At 55.6% G+C, this 15404-nt stretch overlaps 1 protein-coding gene across 1 annotated transcript in view; it reads right to left on the bottom strand.

The window, feature by feature from the left end:
* Window positions 1-15404, bottom strand: part of tp53bp1 (tumor protein p53 binding protein, 1) — an 87868-nt gene that overhangs the window by 47134 nt on the left and 25330 nt on the right. Inside the window, 2 exon segments of the mRNA XM_073025806.1 lie at window positions 11779-11893; window positions 12722-12906. Coding sequence (XP_072881907.1) covers window positions 11779-11893; window positions 12722-12906 — 300 coding nt within the window.

Below are 15404 nucleotides of genomic sequence, written 5' to 3'. Positions count from 1 at the left end.
GGGTGGTGAGGGGGGAAGGTCGGTGGGAGGTGAGGGGGGGAAGGTCGGTGGGTGGGGAGGGGGGAAGGTCGGTGGGTGGGGAGGGGGGGAAGGTCGGTGGGTGGTGAGGGGGAAGGTCGGTGGGTGGTGAGGGGGAAGGCCGGTGGGTGGGGAGGGGGGAAGGTCGGTGGGTGGTGAGGGGGGAAGGTCGGTGGGTGGTGAGGGGGGAAGGTCGGTGGGTGGGGAGGGGGAAGGCCGGTGGGTGGTGAGGGGGGAAGGTCGGTGGGTGGGGAGGGGGAAGGTCGGTGGGTGGGGAGGGGGAAGGTCGGTGGGAGGGGGAAGGTCGGTGGGTGGGGAAGGGGGAAGGTCGGTGGGTGGTGAGGGGGGTTAGGTCGGTGGGTGGGAAGGGGGAAGGTCGGTCGGTGGGTGGTGAGGGGGGAAGGTCGGTGGGTGGTGAGGGGGAAGGTCGGTGGGTGGTGAGGGGGAAGGTCGGTGGGTGGGGAGGGGGAAGGCCGGTGGGAGGTGAGGGGGAAGGTCGGTGGGTGGTGAGGGGGAAGGTCGGTGGGTGGTGAGGGGGAAGGTCGGTGGGTGGTGAGGGGGAAGGTCGGTGGGTGGGGAGGGGGAAGGCCGGTGGGTGGTGAGGGGGGAAGGTCGGTGGGAGGTGAGGGGGGAAGGTCGGTGGGTGGGGAGGGGGGAAGGCCGGTGGGTGGGGAGGGGGGAAGGCCGGTGGGTGGGGAGGGGGGAAGGTCGGTGGGTGGGAGGTGAGGGGGGAAGGTCGGTGGGTGGGGAGGGGGAAGGCCGGTGGGTGGTGAGGGGGGAAGGTCGGTGGGTGGTGAGGGGGGAAGGTCGGTGGGTGGGGAGGGGGAAGGCCGGTGGGTGGGGAGGGGGAAGGTCGGTGGGTGGGGAGGGGGAAGGCCGGTGGGTGGGGAAGGGGGAAGGTCGGTGGGTGGGGAGGGGGGAAGGTCGGTGGGTGGGGAGGGGGGAAGGTCGGTCGGTGGGTGGGGAGGGGGAAGGTCGGTGGGTGGGGAGGGGGAAGGTCGGTGGGTGGGGAGGGGGAAGGCCGGTGGGTGGTGAGGGGGGAAGGTCGGTGGGTGGTGAGGGGGGAAGGTCGGTGGGTGGGGAGGGGGAAGGCCGGTGGGTGGGGAGGGGGAAGGTCGGTGGGTGGGGAGGGGGAAGGCCGGTGGGTGGGGAAGGGGGAAGGTCGGTGGGAGGGGAGGGGGGAAGGTCGGTGGGAGGTGAGGGGGGAAGGTCGGTGGGTGGGGAGGGGGGAAGGCCGGTGGGTGGGGAGGGGGGAAGGTCGGTGGGTGGTGAGGGGGGAAGGTCGGTGGGTGGTGGGAGGGGGAAGGTCGGTGGGTGGTGAGGGGGGAAGGTCGGTCGGTGGGTGGGGAGGGGGAAGGCCGGTGGGTGGGGAAGGGGGAAGGTCGGTGGGAGGTGAGGGGGGAAGGTCGGTGGGAGGTGAGGGGGGAAGGCCGGTGGGAGGTGAGGGGGGAAGGTCGGTCGGTGGGTGGTGAGGGGGGAAGGTCGGTCGGTGGGTGGGGAGGGGGGAAGGCCGGTGGGTGGGGAGGGGGGAAGGTCGGTCGGTGGGAGGTGAGGGGGGAAGGCCGGTGGGTGGGGAGGGGGAAGGTCGGTGGGAGGTGAGGGGGGAAGGTCGGTCGGTGGGTGGTGAGGGGGGAAGGTCGGTCGGTGGGTGGGGAGGGGGGAAGGCCGGTGGGTGGGGAAGGGGGAAGGTCGGTGGGAGGTGAGGGGGGAAGGTCGGTCGGTGGTGAGGGGGGAAGGTCGGTGGGTGGTGAGGGGGGAAGGTCGGTGGGTGGTGAGGGGGGAAGGTCGGTGGGTGGTGGGAGGGGGAAGGTCGGTGGGTGGTGAGGGGGGAAGGTCGGTCGGTGGGTGGGGAGGGGGGAAGGCCGGTGGGTGGGGAGGGGGAAGGTCGGTGGGAGGTGAGGGGGGAAGGTCGGTCGGTGGGTGGGAGGTGAGGGGGGAAGGTCGGTGGGTGGGAGGTGAGGGGGGAAGGTCGGTCGGTGGGTGGGGAGGGGGGAAGGCCGGTGGGTGGGGAGGGGGAAGGTCGGTGGGTGGGAAGGGGGAAGGTCGGTGGGTGGGAAGGGGGAAGGTCGGTCGGTGGGTGGGGAGGGGGGAAGGTCGGTGGGTGGGGAGGGGGGAAGGTCGGTGGGTGGGAGGTGAGGGGGGAAGGTCGGTCGGTGGGAGGTGAGGGGGGAAGGCCGGTGGGTGGGGAGGGGGAAGGTCAGTGGGTGGGAAGGGGGAAGGTCGGTCGGTGGGAGGTGAGGGGGGAAGGTCGGTGGGTGGGGGTTAGGTCAGTGGGAGGGGGAAGGTCAGTGGGTAGGTGAGGGGGGAAGGTCGGTGGGTGGGAAGGGGGAAGGTCGGTGGGTGGGAGGTGAGGGGGGAAGGTCGGTGGGTGGGAGGTGAGGGGGGAAGGTCAGTGGGTGGGAAGGGGGAAGGTCGGTCGGTGGGAGGTGAGGGGGGAAGGTCGGTGGGAGGGGGAAGGTCGGTGGGTGGGGGAAGGTCGGTGGGAGGGGGAAGGTCGGTGGGAGGGGGAAGGTCGGTGGGTGGGGAGGGGGAAGGTCGGTTGGTGGGAGGTGAGGGGGGAAGGCCGGTGGGTGGGGAGGGGGAAGTAAGAAGCCGGGAGGTGATGGGTAGAAAATGTGAAGGGTGGAAGAAGAAGGAATCAAATATGAAAGGACAGTGGGCCAAGTCAGAAATTGAAGGCCGTGAGGAACCAGAGAAAGGCAAAGGTCAGGTGAGGGGGGCAGGGGAGCAAGTGAGGGGGCCACATGAGAAGGGAGTGATTACCAGAAGTTAAATAAATCACCGTTGATATTGGATTCAGCCATCACTTGCTTGCTTGTACTCCTTCCCCTCCCTTTTCATTCCAGCTCCTGCCACCCTCCCATTGAAGAGTCTCAGTTCAAAATGTCGAACGTTTATTTCCCTCCACGGATGCTGCCTGACCCATCCAGCATTTTATGTGCTGCTGAAGTGGCCAATCCAATTCCCCTCTTTATCCCAATCATTCCTATTTCCATCAAAGTTTAAAAACCATTGCAACCAACCAACCAAAAGGGTAACAAGCAAGAGAGAGGGCAGAGCGAGGTGACACAAATCCTAGCCACGTAGTGCTGGCTAACGACAACCCTAAGAGCAAATCGTCCAGCCCGACACCAGGAAATCAGGATCTACCGTCGCTAACGTGCGGCTTTGGACAGAGGAACATTGAAGGGGGTTCTCATTGAAACCTGTGGAAAGGCCGAGATTGAATGAATGTACAGAAGATGTTTCCAGTAGTGGGGGAGTGTAGGATCAGAGGGCACAGCCTCAGAATAGGACATTTCTTGAGAACAGTAATGAAGAGGAATTTCTTTACCCAGAGGGTGGTGAATGTGTGGAATTCACTGCCACAGATGGCTGTAGAGGCCAAGTCATTGGGTATAAAGCGGAGTTTCATAGGTACTTGATTAGTCAGGGCGTCAAAGATTACAGGGAGAAGAGGGTTGAGAAGGATATTAGCCATGATGAAATGGCAGAGCAGACTCGTTGGGCCAAGTGGCCTATTTCTGCTCATATGTCCAGTCTACACTGCCCGACTTTAACTCAACCTCACACAACATGACTGTCAGCAGTTGGCCTCACGCACCTTCCATTGATGCAACCCTGCCCAAATCTAGCACACCTTCCCCTACCACCCGTCCACCCTACCGTCCCCCCACACCATCCCTCCACCTCACCTGCCCTCACCGTCCCTCCTCCACACCTTCCCCCACCGTCCCTCCTCCACACCTTCCCCCACCATCCCTCCACCTCACCTTCCCTCACCGTCCCTCCACCTCACCTTCCCCCACTGTCCCTCCACCTCATCTTCCCCCACCGTCCCTCCACCTCATCTTCCCCCACCATCCCTCCACCTCACCTTCCCCGTCCCTCCTCCTCACCTTCCCCCACCATCCCTCCTCCACACCACCTTCCCTCACCATCCCCACCACCTCACCATCCCTCCACCTCACCTTCCCCCACCGTCCCTCCACCCCACCACCTCACCTTCCCTCACCGTCCCACCACCTCACCGTCCCTCCACCTCAACTGCCCTCACAGTCCCTCCACCTCATCTTCCCTCACCCTCCCTCCTCCACACCTTCCCTCACCGTCCCTCCACCTCACCTTCCTCCACACCTTCCCCCACCGCCCCTCCTCCCCACCACCTCACCATCCCTCCACCCCACCTTCCCCCACCGTCCCTCCTCACCTTCCCCCACCGTCCCTCCTCCCCACCACATCACCTTCCCTCGACCCCACCTTCCCTCACCGTCCCTCCACCTCACCTTCCCCCACTGTCCCTCCACCCCACAGTTTTCTGCACTGAGCCACTGTGCATGCTTCCTCGTTCCTGCCCTGAAGGGTCAGGTCAGCTAACGTAGCGCAGCCAAACCTGCAGCAAGAATGCATTTCACCTTCGGTAAACCCGCTCCCCACACAAATTAACCCGCATTCCTGTTTGGAGGGTAACCAGATCAGTGTTAACAGGGATTCAGCAGGCTCCCTCTCCGACTCCCAGCGTGATGCTATTACAGCGCCTGCTGTAAGACCGGGTTTGAATTCCTCCGCTCTCTGTGAGGAGTTCGTACGTTCTCCCCGTGACCATGTGGGTTTCCTCCTGGTGCTCTGGTTTCCGCCCACATTCCAAAGGTATACATTTAGGGTTAGGTTTAGTGAGCTGTGAAAATATTACATTGGTGCAATATTTGTCGGCATAATCCTCGCTGATTTGATTTGATGCCAATAACACGTTTCACTCTGTGTTTCGCTACACACATGACAAATGCAGCTCATCTTTCGACCTTTAGTCTTACTGTCGACTGACTGACAAACCCTGAGCAGCATCAACCGTCGTTTCAACACACAGATGCAGCTGATGCCACAGTCTGGAGGAGCCCACAAAACGGCAGAGGAACTCGGTGAGTCAGGCAGCATCTGCGCAGGAAAGACGTCGGCTGTCCACACGGAGCCTAGACCCTTCCTCTGGACTGGACTCAAGTACAAATTTTCAGCCCGAAACGTCGACTATCAGCCTTGATCTTACTGAATGGCAGAGCGGGCTCAAAGGGCCGGGGGGCCTACTCCTGCTCCTGTTTCTTATATTCTTATCCATTTCCCTGACCCACCAAATTGCTCCAGCAAGTTGCCACTTGTGCTCCACGGTTTCACTGCCAAAGTCATTGGGAATTTAAGTCTTTGGCTCTTCCAAAGTACCCCAACAGAAGTCACAGCATCACACAGAATGACAGCCCCTCTAGGTGAACTATAATGTACTGACAGACTGTAAGTGTAGGAACATACACCAAACAAAAGGTACTAGTGGGTGTGTGAGGGAGGAGTGAAACAAACAGTCACAGGTGTGTTTTCTGTAGCATAAAACTAGGGATCGTAGCAAACCTTGCCAATTTGCAGCCAGTCGATGGACAGTTGGGAATCACCTGGTCAGGTGCAAGGACTTCCCTCAAGTGAATGTCAGAGAGAGTTGTATTCAGAGTAACACACACACACACACACACACACACAAAATGCAGGTCTGCAGAATAAACACTTGACGTTTCAAACCGAGACCCTTCATGAGTCCCAGTCTAAACATCAACCCTAATGGCCACTCCTCTCTTCGTAGCGCTGAGGCTGTGAAGACAGTCTCGGCTGCTGTGCTCCGTGCCTGCTAATATGATGAACTGATAAGCCAGGCCTCGGGCCTACTCCGGGGTTCGGATCTGAGGACTCGCTGTTGGCTCAGAAAGCTGCCGTTTGCATGGTTTGTTTCCCCTTCCTCTGGCGCACTGGGCGTTGGCTGTTTATCCTTTAATTGGGTTCTTTTGGGTTTGTGTATACCTGTAAGCAAACAAATCTCACGGCTGTATAATTTATACATTCTTTGATAATAGACCTGAATCCTTTACTCCCCTCCGGAGACGCTGCTCGACCTGCTGAGATCCTCCAGCATTTCGAGGGTGTCACTTCGTATCGGGTAAAAGGGGGAGCGGGAAAGCCTGGTGCAGTCTGACGCACGGACCCCAGCCAGCCCCGAGCGACAACACCTGGTCAGGTTAAACGCCTGCAGCGTTCACCTGCACCCCACACTCCCCGACCCTTGTTTCGGCTGAGCCGCCGGAGATGGTCCCAGAAACCGGCCACGCAGGAAAGTCGGCAGTCTAACCCTGAAACAGTCTGCACTGTATGCAAAACAAACAGGGTGCATTATTGTGCAAACTGGTTGGACAGCAACAGAGGTAGGAAATCGTCAGGATCTGGGTCATAAAACCAGCTGGCGACAAGACCGCAAATAATTCTACCGCTTGAGATACCATCGGCTGCCTACAACATGAGGAGTGTTTGACGGCTCTGGGCCTGTACTCACTGGGGGGGATCTCACTGAAACCTATCGAATATTGAAAGGCCTAGATAGATTTGATATGGAGAGGATGTTTCTGATCTAGGACTAGAGGGCACAGGCACAAGCAGATGAGGAGGAATTTCTTTACAAGATCACAAGACAAAGGAGCAGAAGCAGGCCATTCGGCCCATCGAGTCTGCTCCGCCACTCCACCATCAGCTAAACTATTCTTCCATCTAGTTCCAATTTCTGGCTTTTTTCCCGTATCACTTGACACCCTGACTAATTAGATACCTGTCAATCTCCTCCTTAAAAACCCTCAATGATCGGGCCTCCACAGCTGTATGTGGCAACGAATTCCATAAATCCACAACCCTCTGGCTAAAATATTTCTCCTCGTCTCTGTTTTAAATGGGTACCCTCTAATTCTAAGACTGTGACCTCTTGTCCTGGACTCACCCACCGAGGGAAACAGCCTTTCAACACTGGAAATGTTTAGGGGGTGGTGAATCTGTGGAATTCATTGCCATGGACGGCTGTGGAGGCCAGGTTATTGAGTATATTTAAAGTGGACGTTCTTAATTAGTAAGGGCATCAATAGTTACTGGGTAAAGGCAGGAGAATGAGGTTGAGCAGGATCAGAAGTCAGCCGTAATGGAATGGTGGAGCAGACTCGATATGCCAGATGGTCTAGCTCTGCTCCCGTGTCTTGTAGTCTTCAACTGCTAAACCAGCCAGCGACCTCCCTGCTGGGGGGCCCACTTCGGTTCTGCCCCAGACCTCCCACACTCAGATCCAGGAGAACGTGCTGGACACACAGCGGCTCTGCTGAGGTGCTGAGGCTCCCGCTCAGTCACCGAGACACTCGCAAACCCAGGTGCTGCCTCTCCACCTCTGAACCCCACAGAGACACCCGTGTGTTCAGCAACCTCCCGGGTGGAGTGACCTGGCAGAAAACATCCTCCCCCGCCGGGCCAACACCTTCCGGATGGCGCACAGCTCCCATTTCACTGGGACCTTCTCAGAGCCAGAACAAAGTCAGAATAAAACTTCTTATCACAGTCCCTGTACGTTACCATGTACGACCTTGAGATTCATTTCCTTGCAGGCATTTACAGGAAGATAAAGAATTTATGAAAAACTATGCATAAACGGAGACTAGCAAACAACCAACGCGGTAAAGGTGGCGAATTGTGCAAATATGAAAGCTGAGAACTTGTAGAGTCATTGAAAGTCAGTCAGAAGGTTGTAGGAACGGTTCAGCATTGAGCTGAGTGAAGTTCAGGAGCCGGATGAGGGAGGAGCTTCGGACGACGGTGCCTAACGGCGACTCCTTTGCTTGCATCTTCGGAAACAGCTCTCTCCCTATCTTTAATATTTCTTGTTTTCCCTTTCAGGGTTCTTTCGACGCTGACCGGAGTTACACGCTGACTTCGGTTCTTTGGGGAAATGGGGCCCACTCTCGGGGCCTCACGACCGGCCCGCTTTTCAATGTGCCAAGGACGCGGCCTGGTAGACGAGCGCGCCTTCAGGGTGCCGGATTTTCGTGGCTCGAGGTCAGTGTCGCCGCCTGGTGCACCGTGGGAGGCGGAAGATCGAAAGCAGTGAGCTGGCTGCGTGTCCAGAGACCCGAGTTCTTTAGGCCCTGAGCTCAGGAAAAGCAACACAACAGACTCTTAGCACCATGAATCAGCGAGTTGTTTTGCTATGTCTCCCCTCTCACTGTGAAACGGGGACACCCCTTTTTCCCTTATTGGAGGGGGAGAGGGGGAGAGAGAGCACGCGCGCCTGGGTGAACGAGTAGTCTTTGGGGTAACTGCAAGTCCGTATCTTCGCTGAAGCTTTGCTGCACGCTCGAGTGCTCGGAGGAGGGTGCAGATGCTGTTTTGCTGGTGGGGGAGGGGAATCATCGCTTCACTGCTGCTTGTGCATGGGAAGGGAACGGGGGGGGCTTTGGGGTTCTAACATTCAACTGTCATTCATTCTTCAGCGCACTCCTCTGTTTTCATGGATGTTTGCAGTGAAGAAGAATTTCAGGATGTGTTTTGTATACGTTTCTCTGAGATTAAACGTACCCATTGAAACCTATTGATGGTTGTCGTGTGATAACGGCTCCTGAACCTGACCAAAGCAGTGAGGAGAGAGCGGGGCCTGGACGGCTGGGGTTTTGATTGCAGGCGCTGATTTCCAGCGGCAGTGCTCGATGGTCTGCGATGGAACTCCGGTCAGAGAGAGACCTTGCCTGGGGAGGGAGATGCTCCTCTTGCAGGGTGACTGGATAGATCCGGTGGTGAAGGAGCAGTCACCACACACCACTGGAGCACATGGACGACGTTTCCAGCTGTCCCGGCGTAAACATTGCTGAGTTGGCTCACGAGCGCGGGGCCATCCTGCCCCCAGCTCAGCCAGCATTGCACAGGGGCCCCGGCCCTGATACCTCGGAGCTGATCATGCCCTGCACACCACAATGAGCAGTTTCCTACACGGACGATTGAGGCTTCTGCCAAAGCTCACTGTCTGCCCCCTTCCCTGGAGGTGCCTGTGTCCGGGTGTCCTTGGAGAGACAGCACGCACCTCAAGGATCGGACCGCACCCTGGATGGTCAAGCATCCAGACTTTCCCAACCGCTGGCTGACACCCAGACGTTCGCTTAGTCCAGAAAGCAAGGCCAAAGGTTGAAATTCCAGAGCTGGTGGATAAGGCATTGCTCTAGTAATCTGAAGGTCACTGGTTCGAGCCTCAGCTGAGGCAGCGTGTTTGTGTCCTTGAGCAAGGCACTTAACAACACATTGCTCTGCGACAACACCGGTGCCAAGCTGCATGGGTCCTAGTGCCCTTCCCTTGGACAACATCGGTGGCGTGGAGAGGGGAAGGCCTGCAGCTTGGGCAACTGCTGGTCTCCCATACAACCCTGCCCAGGCCTGGCTCTGGAAACCTTCCAAGGTGCAAATCCATGGTCTCACAAGACTAACGGATGCCTACAAGGTGAGTCTGGAGGGTAGGGAAGGGCAGGGGTAGGTCAAAGACTACCCGTAGGTCAGAGGCCAGATGACTGCAGGTATGAGTCCAAGCCAGGGACCAGAGGTTGGAACCTCTGTATCTGAGATTCTGGGACCAAAGACTGGAGGCCCGGAGGTGGCTTGTACTGGGGTTAGAAGCCTGTTGGTGTGTGTCATGGGAAAGGGGCTTGTGTTTTTGTGTTGTTTCTGTTGCTTGCGTTTTTCTGCCTAACACAGTGGGCACACTACGTTTGCGCGGGAACGTGTGGCGGAATGTGCAGTAATACTTGTGGGAGGCCCCCAACACGTCCGTGGGTTCACTCTCATTTCCCGGTGTGTTTCCATGTACGTGTTTCCAATAACTAAATTTGAATCTGAAATATGGTCATGTTTTAGTTTGACAATTTTTAACAGATTATAATGAAAGTTATGCAAATAAACCTTTTTTTTTCCACGGGGGGAAAAAAAGGTCATTGTCCGCCCTGCGCATTCGTAGAAGCAGCTCCCTTGGACACTAACTCGGCCTTGCCAACTGTACACCCCAAGTGAAGAGCTGAGAGGCCAGGGACGAGACTCTGCCCCAAGTCTCTTCCTACCACACACCCCTCTGTAAGCTGCCAGTGTTCCAGGCTTCGCTGCTAGCTGCAGTCTTCACAGGGAAAAGAAAAGCGCACTCAAACACTGGCGTGGGTTTCTCAACCACGGCAGTCCGTGATCTAACACAATATTCGATGCCAACTCGGCCAGCTGTGGTTGACAGTCAACTCAGGAACGAAGGGGGTCCTGCGGCAACTTTTAAAAGAGCGGTTGCACGAATACATGGCAGAAATATTTACAGGGATAACAGGGAAAGAGCAGGAAGGTGGGACCCACCAAAAGCTATCCCCACAGGTATGGCCCAAGAGTGGTTGTGACTAAACCCTTGTATGTTCCTGGAGGATAGCCAGCAGACAGCTGCCCATCACAGCACGAGCGTTCTGACGTGGCCCAAGGAAACCGCTCCACGTTGTAACAGCTTTCCACTGGAATCAAGTCATGAGTTTGGAGAGACAGGGATAGAGGGGATTGATGGGACAGGGTCAGAGGGTCAAAGATTTCAGGACATGCCCTCTGATCACCTTCCAATGCTCCACCATCTCAACCTCTCACCTCCCTTCTTACCCCCAACCTCAACGGTCAAGTTGAGGTCCGAAGTAACCTCTCGTGGATCAGCGAGTGTACTACACAGCTTGGGTGAGACTGGACAGTCCAAGGTAGGGGGGTGAAGGAAACGCGAAGGTACACGTGAAGCAGAGAGGTGGATAGTGAGAGGGTGAGGTGAAGTTGAGGGATTGGAGGTGGCTACAGACATGGATGGGAGGTGGATGGGGGGGGGGGGGTGAGATAAAGACCATCAAGGAAAGAATTTTAAAGGCAAGGTTCTGATAAACCAGGAGCATACTGCAGGACAGAGTGAAGGGTGCTTGGTGCTGGTTTTAAAGATCGATTAGTTTTATTTGTCACATAGAAACACAGAAAACCTACAGCACAGTACAAGGCCCTTCAGCCCACAAAGCTGTGCTGAACATGTCCTTACTTTAGAAATTACCTAAGGTTACCCATAGCCCTCTATTTTCCTAGGCTCCATGTACCTATCCAGGAGTCTCTTAAAAGACCCTATCGTATCCGCCTCCACCACCATCGCCAGCAGCCCATTCCACGCACTCACCACTCTCTGAGTAAAAAACTTACCCCTGAAATCACCTCTGTACCTACTCTCCAGCACCTTAAACCTGTGTCCTCTCGTGCTAGCCATTTCAGCCCTGGGAAAAAGCCTCTGACTATCCACACGATCAATGCCTCTCTTCATCTTATACACCTCTATCAGGTCACCTCTCATCCTCCGTTGCTCCAAGGAGAAAAGGCTGAGTTCACTCAACCTGTTTTCATAAGGCATGCTCCCCAATCCAGGCAACATCCTTGTAAATCTCCTCTGCACCCTTTCTATGGCTTCCACATCCTTCCTGTAGGGAGGTGACTAGAAGTGGGGTCATATTGAAATGCATCGTTTCTGTCAGCAACCACAGTCTGAGGCTGCGCTGGGGGCAGCCCGCAAGTGTAGCATGAACACAGCACGTCCACAACTCAGCAACCCGGAACTAATCTGCTGGTCTTTGGAAACTGGAGCACCCAGAGAAGACCCACACGGCCATGGGAAACTCACAAACTCCTGACACTGGCGGCAACTGAACCCCGAGCGCTGGTGCTGACCGCTACGCTATCGTGACACCCAGGACGTGGACAGAGTAGTGGGTGCCTCAGGCTGTCAGTGTCAGATTTGAAAACAAGAGGAGAAAGATTCAGCCGGAGGCACTGTGGGACAAACCTACCAGACGTGGCGGGTTCACAGTGTGTGTCCAACTGGTTTACCGCCTCACTTACTCTGAGAGACTCTCCTGTGCCAGCGTCTGGTGCCCAGAGAGGTGGAGAACCTGGAGGCGGTCGACTCCAACAGCCAGAACACACTGCTTTCCCACGGGTGTTTCTGCGCTGGGACCTGAGAGCAAGCAAGAAAGGGAGAGCTTAAGAGACGGGTCGGTAGCTGCCAGGGCTGTAAGCCCGAGAGAACCCGAGGAGATGTACAAAATCACGGTTTGTCTCATATCCTGGTTCAAGTAGAATCCCCGTAGGGAAGAGTGCCTTGCACTAATCCCCAAATCCCTCACAAACCCAAGAGATTCTGCAGATGCTGGAAATCCAGATTGAAACACACAAAATGGTGGAGGAACTCAGCAGGTCAGGTGGCAGCGACAGAGAGGGAAAACAGCCCTTTGGAATGAAGGGTCTCAGCCTAAAACATCAAGTGTTCATTTTTCTCCAAAGATGCTTCCTGACCTGGTGAGTTCCTCCAGCAGTTTGTTTATGTTTACCCCAAATCCCTCAACTGTTGTCATTAACCTATCCTGTGCTGGGACTGTCACAGGCTCATTCGCTCCCGAACAGGCCCTTCAGCCCATCATGTGTGCTGGTGTTCCTGGTTCCCTGCAAGCCTCCTCCACCATTTCCCCCATCACCATCTCCTTCTATTCCTCTCTTTGTCCAGCTTCCCCTTAACACCCATGTTCCCTTACCATTCCCTATGGGAATCAGCTGCACGTTCCCATCAATCTCCAAGGAAGGAAGTTTCTCCCAAATTCCCAAATGGATGTACTGCAGCTAGCCTCAGATGGACAGCTCCCTATTCATCTCCCACCCAGAAGTGGGAACACCTGTTCCTTGCCCACCCCATGAGTCCAGACTAGAGACCAGGAAGCGGACCACTGGGTTAGATCGACAGAGGGGTCCGAATTCCAGAGCTACCCACTCTGCCTGGAGAAAAGCACACCTGGTTGAGTTGTCACAAGCACGTCCTCTTGTGTGGAGACGATCTGGAGATTTTCAGGATCAGGGTGAGGGGCACTCTTCTCGATCGGGAGTCCACGAGGCACCACAAACTGGACTACCACCTCCTTCCCAGCTCCCAACTTCTCCTGCCACAGGGGGGCGGGCACACTGGATGTGACCTCCGACCTGCAAAGTATCATGAGTTAAGACTGGGTCACCGGCAAGGTCAGAGGTTAGTACACTCCCACAGCTGATAAAATTATGGCAGCGTTATGGTCTAATGTAACCACCAACGTTGATGGGCTTGGTAGACAGAGTCATCGAGCACTAGCACAGAACAGGCCCTTCAGCCCATCTAGTCCGTGTCGAACTGTTATTGCAAAAAAAACAGTACCAACAGTTACACACAGCACATAAAATACCTTAAGACATAGTAACAGTTAGGTCATTCAGCCCATCGAGTCTGCTCTGCCATTCCATCATGGCTGATTTGTTTTCCCTCTCAATCCCATTCTCCTGCCTTCTCCCTGTAGCATCCGACACCCTGATTAATCAAAAACTTACCAACCTCTGCCCAAAATATACCCAACGACTTGGCCTCCACAGCTGTCTTTGGCAATGAATTCCACAGAGTCACCACCCTCTGGTTAAAGAAACCTCCTCATTTCTGTTCTGAATGGACGTTCCTCAGGTCTGAGGCTGTGCCCTCTGGTCCTAGACTCCCCCACTATAGGAAACATCCTCTCCACATCCACTGTGGTCTTGGACTCTCCCACGATAGGAAACATCCTCTCCACATCCACTCTATCTGTGTCCTCTGGTCCTAGACTCCCCCACTATAGGAAACATCCTCTCCACATCCACTCTATCTGTGTCCTCTGGTCCTAGACTCTCTCACTATAGGAAACACCCTCTCCACATCCACTCTATCTGTGCCCTCTGGTCTTGGACTCTCCCACTATAGGAAACATCCTCTCCACATCCACTCTATCTGTGCCCTCTGGTCCTGGACTCTCCCACTACAGGAAACACCCTCTCCACATCCACTCTATCTGTGCCCTCTGGTCCTGGACTCTCCCACTACAGGAAACACCCTCTCCACATCCACTCTATCTGTGCCCTCTGGTCCTAGGCTCCCCCAGTATAGGAAACATCCTCTCCACATCCACTCTATCTGTGCCCTCTGGTCCTGGACTCTCCCACTACAGGAAACACCCTCTCCACATCCACTCTATCTGTGCCCTCTGGTCCTAGGCTCCCCCAGTATAGGAAATATCCTCTCCACATCCACTCTATCTGTGTCCTCTGGTCCTAGACTCCTCCACTATAGGAAACACCCTCTCCACATCCACTCCATCTAGGCCTTTCAATATTCGACAGGTTTCAATGAGATTCCCCCCCCATTCTTCTAAACTCCAGCGAGTACAGGCCCAGAGGCATCAAATGCTTCTCATACGTTAACCCTTTCATTCCTGTGATCACAATTGTGAACCTCCCCTGGACCCTTTCTAATGCCAGCACACCCTTTCTTGGATAAGGAGCAAAAGATTGCTCACAATACTCCAAGTTCAGTCTAACCAAAGCCCTATAAAGCCTCGACAATACATCCTTGCTCTTATACTCTAATCCTCTCAAAATGAATGGTAACATCGCACTGGCCTTCCTCACCACCGACTCAACCTGCAAGTTATCCTTTAAGGAACTCTGTACAAGGACTCCCATGTCCCTTTGCAGCTCCGATTTAGAAAATAGTTCTTGCCTTTATTCCTTCTACCAAAGTGTACCACCGTACATTTCCCGACACTATAGTCCATCTGCCCATTCTCCCGACCTGACTCCCTCTGCTCACTCACTGCTTCCTCGACACTACCTGCCCCTTCGCAGGTGCTGCTACATTGCAGGAAGAGCAGATGCCCGACTTGTGCACAGCAAGACCCCACACACGGCCATGAGGTTAGTGCGCCTCGGTGAGGTTAGAGCGCCTCGGTGAGGTTAGTGTGCCTCGGTGAGGCGGGTGGAGGCCACCGGTCATCGTAAATCGCCCCGCGATCAGGTTAGGGTTCAATTAGGATTGTCGAGGGTTGCTGGGCGGTTGGGGTCAAATGGGCAAGCAGGCTGATTCTGTGCTGTATCTCTAAATAACGTTTAACAATACAGGCATTGTGCAGTACAATGTGTAAATTAAAGTAAACGGAGCCCAGCGCCCTACAATAACTTGGTCCACACTTCCCCCGCCTCAGGATATAATCCAGGATGCCTTCGACCCCAGTCATTCCCCTCCTTCCTCCTCCCTTCAGACAGAAAATACAAAATCCTCTTACCACCAGGCTCAGACAGCTTCTGTCCCACTGTTATAAAACTCTTCAATGTTCCTCTTAACCCCTCAACAGGCCTGACTTCAGTTGTCTCCCTGCCCAGCACTTTCTCGGTAACTGTGTTCTGCAGCGTCCCTTTCCTCGGTAACTGCGTTCCGCAGTGTCCCTTTCCTCGGTAACTGTGTTCTGCAGTGTCCCTTTCCTCGGTAACTGCGTTCCGCAGTGTCCCTTTCCTCGGTAACTGTGTTCTGCAGTGTCCCTTTCCTCGGTAACTGTGTTCTGCAGTGTCCCTTTCCTCGGTAACTGCGTTCCGCAGTGTCCCTTTCCTCGGTAACTGTGTTCCGCAGTGTCCCTTTCCTCGGTAACTGC

The sequence above is a fragment of the Hemitrygon akajei genome, chromosome 21 (assembly GCF_048418815.1).
Source record: "Hemitrygon akajei chromosome 21, sHemAka1.3, whole genome shotgun sequence".
Taxonomy (NCBI): domain Eukaryota; kingdom Metazoa; phylum Chordata; class Chondrichthyes; order Myliobatiformes; family Dasyatidae; genus Hemitrygon; species Hemitrygon akajei.
This window is presented reverse-complemented; position numbering and strand designations above follow the sequence as displayed.